General features: G+C 38.3%; 1 protein-coding gene across 2 annotated transcripts; it reads right to left on the bottom strand.

Annotated features, from left to right (window-relative positions):
• Positions 1–535: 535 nt before the first annotated feature.
• LOC128022095 (nuclear ubiquitous casein and cyclin-dependent kinase substrate 1) lies at positions 536–7,301 on the bottom strand. Of its 2 annotated transcripts, none has more exons than XM_052609335.1 (8): positions 7,033–7,301; positions 5,469–5,518; positions 5,256–5,352; positions 4,986–5,032; positions 4,752–4,904; positions 4,354–4,506; positions 3,664–3,816; positions 536–2,592 (listed from the first exon to the last, which is right to left on the bottom strand). In XM_052609335.1, exons 1-8 carry the CDS (start codon positions 7,047–7,049, stop codon positions 2,357–2,359), a joined length of 906 nt encoding a protein of 301 aa, XP_052465295.1. In that variant the 5' UTR covers positions 7,050–7,301; the 3' UTR covers positions 536–2,356. The 2 variants fall into 2 exon arrangements, with proteins under 2 accessions (XP_052465295.1, XP_052465294.1); XM_052609334.1 differs by having other exon boundaries at positions 3,664–3,819; positions 7,033–7,294.
• Between the last annotated feature and the right edge of the window lie 862 nt (positions 7,302–8,163).

The following is an 8,163-nucleotide window of genomic DNA, read 5'->3' as shown; positions in this document are numbered from 1 at the left end:
TAAAAACATCATAATAATCCACACCACTCCAGTCCATCAGTTAACATCTGGTGAAATGAAAAGCTGCATGTTTGTATTCCATCAAAAACTATGAACCGTTTCTCCTGGATTTGTTTGTACTCTTATTCTGACGGCACCCATTCACCACAGAGGATTCACTGGTGAGCAAGTGATGTAATATAATGTAGTAAATAAGTGTGTCTGTTCTGACAAAGAAACAAACTCATTTAGATCTTGGATGGCCTGAGAGTGAATGCATTTTAATTATTTGAATAATTATTCCTTTAAGATTATTCTCCAATTAACAGAGCTGGCACAGACAAATCAAAACTCACTGAGGAAGCATTCAAACTTACACTACTTCTGAATGTTCTCATCTCTTTAAGACAATTTGACTTTGCGCTAAAGGATGTTAAAACATTAGACTTTGATGAATAAAAACAAATTACATGCACACTAATCTATGATACTATCATACATTAAATATATAACCTCAAAGGAAGGTGTTTTCCGCAAGAAGACATGGGTAAGACAGTTTCTCATTAAAATGAAGATACATTTTATTTCTTTTCTTAAAAAAAAAAAAAAAAAAAACAATACAAAAAAAAATCTGAGGAGGAAAAAAAAGAAAGTAAATTTAATCAAGCACAAAAAACAAAACATTCATACATTTTTGGACAGCTAGGTTAAAAACCAATTTATAGACAGCACGAGTGGAAATATTCAGAGATGCCTGGCAGAAAGGATCGAACCGAGTCAGAATGCCATGTATGCGCTGTAGACAGAAAAGCATCATGGTATATACGTCATATGTGTCTCAAATTAAAAACAAGCAGCAACAGAAATAGATATTTAATGAGCAAACACACATAAGGTATGAATAGTACAATTATTCTCCATCCTCACAATGCCTCTCCGTTATGAGATTACAAACGCATCTGATCCAGGGCTGAAGAATAACAATGTTTGACTCTTTAAAATGTTATTTGCTCAATTGAAGAGATCCCTCAACATTCGGCAATACAATCTCTGGACAAAAACGGGCACGAGTCAAAGATACTAGCGGTTTTTGAACTTTTAGCTTTGCGGTACAATATCAAAAAAATTGAAATAAACAGGCTTTGTAAGGCAGAAAGAGTACGCGAGACTTCAGATTCCTACTTCCCATGCAATTAACCGTTTAAGGCCTGATCTCAGCACACTCACACTGCGAATAGAGATGATAGCATTCGTACTGCAGCCTTTACACGAGATGATCTGGTGGATGAGAAAAAACTCAAACAAATGCATATTACAGAGATCAAGGTAATTCTTTCTAAGGTAATTCTGCAGATTTCATAAACTGAATTCGGCCCATTTTTAACCCAGAGTATTCTATTAAAACACTAACTGCATTATGGTTCAAACTACACATATGGAGACAATCGTTTATTTAAAAGGTAAAACCACAAACCCTGGATAGCTTGTGTACCACGACGAAAGAAATTCTCGAAACATGAGCATTAGTTGTCAGTTTGTCCATCTTCAGTGTAAAAGAGCTGAAAGCGCATGTTGAATAAATACAAAACCAATCTTGGGATAAGCATGACCAAAATAAACGCGGTGAACTATTGCAGATTGCGACAAACAAATGCATGGGATATCATTCAGGAAACACCGTAGCAAAACTTCGCAAAACTATTCGTAGGTAAATTGCTGTTTTATGTAGTCATTTTAGAAAATACGGTGTTGCTTGCAAAACCGAACGCAACAATTTGGTCCTCGTTTTATAAACAAGCACAATATTGTGCAAACTGCAGTGCATTGACTAACAGTTTGTAGACAATTGCATTTTTTTTAGCGCTGCATGAGTGAGGCCCTTAGTCGCGATAATTTACACAAGAATGGTTTTACGAGCATTTTACACAGCAATTAATTTCGTGAATGAAGATCATCGGTCGCAACAGTGCAGAGTGGATGTTAGGCTTTATACATGTTACTGAAATGAATGAGCGCAAAAGCTTTTTTTGTGATTACCCTGGGCACGCGGCGAAGCTACTGGTTGGAACGATGGGCTTCCCTCGAGATTATATACCCATAAATAAACAGATTCGGACACATTTTACTCAATAATATATATAGATATATATGCTAACAAGTTCAGGGGAAATCATCCTTTTGCGATATGAAAATTATAGGTGAACAAACAAAAAAACAACAAAAAAAGAGAAAGTTCAAACCGTTGAGCCAGGCCACATCAGACAAATCTGAAATGCAAACAACCCACCCCCCACCCCACCCCCCACCCCAAAAAAAGCAAAAAAGGAAAGAGTGTAAAGGGTAATAGAAGAAGAAAGGGATGACGTGAATAACATGGCTAGTCTTCCCCAGATGGAGCCTCCTCTTCTGAGCCGTCCTCTTCCTCGTCTTCTTCCTCGTCTTCAGGGGCGTCATCCTTTGTCTTTTTGGATGGAGGAGACTCTTTCTTCTCCACCTCTTCCTCCTCCTCGTCTTCAAGGGGGCTCTCAGGTTCCTCGTCGTCTTTGGGCGAGGATTTCTCCACTGCTTTAGGTGGGCGACCTTTCCCTTTGCCTTTCATGGGGCTAGGGTTCACTGAGGGACAGACAAACACATTTTCACTCTTGTTCAAAAGTCTTGGGTGATTAAGGGTTGTTGTATATTATATATGTGTGTGTTCAGCAAGGATTCATTAAATTGATCAATAGACAAAGAAATTTATGCTAAAAAGACTTTCTTTTCAGATAAATGCTGTTCTTTTGAACTCTGTTCAAAGAATTGTGAAAAAAAAGTACAAAAATATGCACCACCACAACTGTTGTCAATATTGATGATAATCAGAAATGTTTCTTGAGCACCAAATTAAAATGAATTCTGTAGAACCCTGTGACACTGAATACAGGGGAAGTCGTGGCCTAATGGTTAGAGGGTTGGACTCCCAATCGAAGGGTTGTGAGTTCTAGTCTCGAGCCGGACGGAATTGTGGGTGGGGGAGTGCATGAACAGCTCTCTCTCCACCTTCAATACCACGACTTAGGTGCCCTTGAGTAAGGCATCGAACCCCCCAACTAATCCCCGGGCGCCGCAGCATAAATGGCTGCCCACTGCTCCGGGTGTGTGCTCACAATGTATGTGTGTGTGTGTGTTCACTGCTCTGTGTGTGTGCATTTCGGATGGGTTAAATGCAGAGCACAAATTCTGAGTATGGGTCACCATACTTGGCTGAATGTCACTTCACTTCACTGTAGTAATGATGCTGAAAATACAGCTTTGCATCACAGGAACAAATTTTATTACATATCAAAATAGAAAACTTATTTTTAATAGTATTCATTTATTTTTTTAGGTATATATTGCATAAGAGTCGTCTTCTTTCAAAAACACAATCTTACTGACTCCCACCTTGTGCCTTCGTCAGCACTTTAAAACTCAGACTAGCGATCTTTTAAAGCAAAACATGATTTAAATAAGAAAATTAAAGCAAAAGTTTACCTAAAAAATTATAATTGTGTCATTATTTTATGCTAACATCATTAACTGATCATTTCAAACCCTTCTGATGTTCTTTACTCCTTAAAACACAAAAAGAGACTCAAAGAATGAGTTCAGAGAATGTCCAAGCTGCTCTTTCCCGAACCCTAAAATCCCAAGAGGGCCAGTGGTTACCTGTGGCCTTTAGCCGGGGTTTAGGGGATTTCTTGTCCTTCTTCTCCACTCTCCTTCCTCCTTTCTGCACCACTTTTTTGCCTTTCTTTTTGGAGCCCCCATAGTCGCTGTCATCATCATCATCAACCATGAAGTCTTCATCACTGCCTGACTCTTCTGCAACAGAGAAAATTGTAAAATAAAGGTGTACCGTATTTTTCGGACTATAAGTCGCAACTAAGTATAAGTCGCTTCAGTCCAAAAATACGTCATGAGGAAAAATACATATATAAGTCGCACTGGACTATAAGTCGCATTTATTTAGAACCAAAAACCAAGAGAAAACATTACCGTCTCCAGCCGCGAGAGGGCGCTCTATGTTTATTAGGGGTAGACTACAGGTGCACAGAGCAGCATAGAGCGCCCTCTCGAGGCTGGAGACGGTAATGTTTCCTCTTGGTTCATGTCTCTAAGTTCATGTCAAATTAATTTTTATAAATAAGTCGCACCTGACTATAAGTCGCAGGACAAGCCGAACTATGAACAAAAGTGTGACTTATTTGCCAGGCCATAAACATGAGTCAAATAGCTTAGAAAACAAATTACAGTACATCTCTTCACAACAAGTTGCAAGGATGAGCAACAATAATAATGATGATGCTTAATCAAAGTGACATATTTAACACTGCAGTTAAAAAGTAGCACACTTACGGTCCAGGAATGCTTGTTCTTCCTCATCTTTTTCCTCATCCTCACTGCCTCCGTCTCCCAGAAGGATTTCTCTCTGTTTGGACACGGCCTTTGACGCAGCCTGCCTCACCTGCCTCGGTTTCCTGCTCACCTCTTTATCATCATCACTATCATCTGCAGAGAACATCATGCGCATAGATTTACATTTATGCTTCATTTAATTTGCATCTGATTTCAGATCATGCACTCTTAAACTGTGCTATTATATGTGAATCACACGATCGCATTCAGTCTTAATGGGCAGCTCTTGGCTAAAATAAGACTAGACTTAATCCTGATAGTTTAACATCTGGTGCTTGATGTTGAATGCATGAGAGTTCAAGGGAAAGTGATTTTTTATTTGTGGATCCACCACTCACCTCCACCTCGTTTCCTCTTCAGTGGCTTTTTGCCTGGCTTCTCCACCTTTACTTTCTTTCCCTTCTTGGCCTTTTTATCATCATAATCGCTTCCTCCATCTTCATCTTCCTCTTCCTCTCCGAAGTTGTTGTCTTCATCACTACCCAAGTCATCTGAAAAGGCAGGAGATCAGAAAGTAATCGTCATTTTATGAATCACTAACTCGCCTACAGCAGACAGTTCACGCAATTTACCTGCAGAATCATTTTTGGGTTTGGAGAGTTTGTCATCCGAATCCTCGCTGTAAAACAACAGATAAGGTTTGTTAGTAGCTTGATCTTTGAAGGAGAACGTCCTAGTGTGTGGGAATTATTTCCTAGATATAATTTACTGACGCATATTTGGGTCATAAGGAGAAAATGGATCTCAAAAAGGTTCAGAAAATGAAATTCACACATTCGATACATATAAGAAGCATTATTCTGAGAAGTCATCAAATACACAAAAGCTGAAAATATTCTTGCCTCTCTTCCTGCGAATTCTTAGATTTCTTGTGCTTGATTTCACGAGGTGGAGCACGTATCTTCTTAGTTGTTTCCTTTTCTCTCCCATAATCCTCATCTGGAGGAAGAAATGAAGACGGATTGCACTTGAAGTAATACTTGGATGCCAATATTGAGCAAAGAGTACTGCTGACATACTTTTTTAGACAAACTTAAACAATGCTGGTTTATTACCTGCGTCATCAGATTCGTTAAACTGGGAGTAATTCACCACCTTTCTGTTCCTGTAAGAGAGAGAGAGACAGACAATACTGTAACGAGTTTCCAAACACACATTTGAGATGCAGCACTGTTTTAAGGGTTTACCGAGCATTAAAGCTCATTTAACATGCCTCGCTTCATTATGTTTACTTGAATTAATGATCGTTAAAAAGTTCCTCAATTAGTGTTTCCATGAGGGTTTCAGTAATACTGCAGTCTTGTCCCATTTAACCAATCAGGCCCACAGTGTTGAGATGCTTGAAGAGCCACAAGTTACTTTTAAGTAATTCAATGGATTATTTACTAGTAGACTTTTCTGATTATAAAAAAGAACAAAACGGTAAAAGTTTTCATTCAGAACTTGCTAGAAAAATATTACAAATGATTACAAAGAAATGGCAAGTAACAGATTGAAAGAAAAGTGCCATTTACAAAATAAATAAAGAAAAAGAAAAAATGGGAGCGTTTCCACTCAGAAATTGCATTTTTTTTTTTTTTTTTACAAAGAATTACAAAGAAGTTACAAGTTTTAATACCTGCAATAGTCAAACTGTAGTTGTAATATTAAAATGAATCGTAAATGTACATGATAAAATACAGAATGTACATTTTACACAGTAAAAAAAATGAACAATGAATTAAAGTACATGAATTTTGCCATATATATTTACTTTTCATTAAAAATAATATTTAAGCTTGTAAAATCAATTTCGCCGGAAACGTCTGCTTCATATTCTTATTGGCAACAACAGTTTTTACTGTAAGACTCATTCCAGAATCTGTATCGTTTCAGTAATTCATATTTGTAATAACTGCGCTGGCTAATATTAAGTTATTCAAATTTAATCGTAATAACAGTATTTGCATGTTCGCGACATTTCGATGTTTTTATATCGGCCCCGGGCATCTTTTATGGTCTCCAAACAGGGGGTGTGGTCGCTATCTGCCGCCCCGCCCCCTCTGACGTCACCCGAGTCGTGTTAATTTATCGCTATCAAAAAAAAAAATCCATCTAAAAATGCGCTTCCCTCCCTAAAAAACACGAACGGCCTTTCGCAACCCATTGTTTCTGCACAATCGAGGTATTCACGCAAATATGTGGGCATCACAGGTTGCAAAATCACTCGAATGGGCCAATGAGCACCTCCAGTGGGATTTTATTACCCCTCCTGAAGCTTTGGCGAGGATGAATGGGAAGCCATATTCTCAGTGGCTTTCAAGGAAACATGAAGCCTTACAGTGCTTCTCACACAACAGATATATTCTAAAATGTGGGAAGGTGATGCACAAAGAATATCAGATTTCAGAATCCTGACTGATGCACGCTAGAAACGTGGAACATATGCCCGTAAATATAAAAGAGACAGTCACGCGCCACTAGAAAAAGAGGCGACGATCAAAATGCATGCACGAATGAGCAAAAATGTTACAAAATCGAGCTCTAAACGAGAAGCTAAGGATGCCTGGCACATGCGTGAAGCCTAGAACTCAGTGTGCATGCAGCAGCCATCAGCAGGACGAACGGAAACCCACGTACCTCACTGGTCTTGCCATTTTGCAGGAATACTGTAGAGGTTAAAAATGTGAAAGAGCAAAAGAAAAGCAGGGAAATGCAAACAAAATGTGGTATTTTAAAACGCACGAGGGTGACGTCGCAAAACCAACGCCCTCTCCCTTGTGGTAAAAATTAAACAATGCGGGAAATATTCCTGCTTTACGAAAGTATTTAGTTTAAATTTTACCTTCAGCTACTCAAAATGGTGAATAAAACAAACTGAAACTGCAGCCTTCGCGCAACCTAACGATTGGATGGTGGGCGGGCGTTTGAGTTCAAGCTCCGCCCACTCTGCTGGATTTGCCAAGAAAGCGACGCTATTGGTCCATTTGAACGACTGTTTGATTTGGGATTGGGTTTTGTGGCTGTCGGTCAATCGTAGTGTCTCCGATGCGTTTACCCTCCCCCTCGTTTGCGGATAGGTTGAACAGCATGGCTCAGAAACAAAAAGAGGCCCTTGTTACGCTATGCGAGGTGTCCCAATTTAGGTGTAGAACAACTTTGTGTTGTTTGTTTCTTTTGAAATCAACTTTCATATAAATGAATGTGCGCGTTATATAAGAGAGGGCACACAACAGAAGGTTTGAAGCCCCCAGAGAGTTCATTTTTGCTGGCTATTGACTTAAAGGGGGATTTAAGTAGCTCAAGATTCATTTAATATTACTGCAAATATAATCATAGCAAAAATAGTAATGCTAACCATAATCAAGCATAATGCTGTTCACATTCCATCATTTACATTTGCATTACAAGAATGTTAACCTGTTAACTGCCACTGGCCAACCACTATATATCGCTGGAAAGGTCTAAGACTCATAAATAGCTAAATAAATATTTCACCAATCTTTTTTGTTAAAAAATTATGTAGGAAAAGTAATAGATTAATGTATGGCAAGAATGTATATCTCAAAAACCGACATCATAACTGACCTTTGTCAAAAAAGTTTTCTTTGTTGCCTTTTTATCTATCACAGTTTAGAAATCATCAGAAATTATATATCACTTGAAAACATAAAATCTCAAAATTCATCCTATGAAACCCATTTTAAATTTAAACATTGCATTACCATGAAAATGGTACATCAAAATCATGTTAAAGAATGTTTTCAGTCA

The sequence above is a fragment of the Carassius gibelio genome, chromosome A11 (assembly GCF_023724105.1).
Source record: "Carassius gibelio isolate Cgi1373 ecotype wild population from Czech Republic chromosome A11, carGib1.2-hapl.c, whole genome shotgun sequence".
Classification (NCBI taxonomy): Eukaryota; Metazoa; Chordata; class Actinopteri; order Cypriniformes; family Cyprinidae; genus Carassius; species Carassius gibelio.
This window is presented reverse-complemented; position numbering and strand designations above follow the sequence as displayed.

Bases quoted from the DNA above. Each gene is read 5' to 3' on its own strand.
- LOC128022095 (XM_052609334.1), bottom strand. The intron at 5,033-5,255 runs GCAAGAATATTT...GTTGTTTTACAG, and splicing joins AAGAATTCGCAGGAAGAGAG to CGAGGATTCGGATGACAAAC. The intron at 3,820-4,353 runs GTAAGTGTGCTA...TCTCTGTTGCAG, and splicing joins AGAACAAGCATTCCTGGACC to AAGAGTCAGGCAGTGATGAA.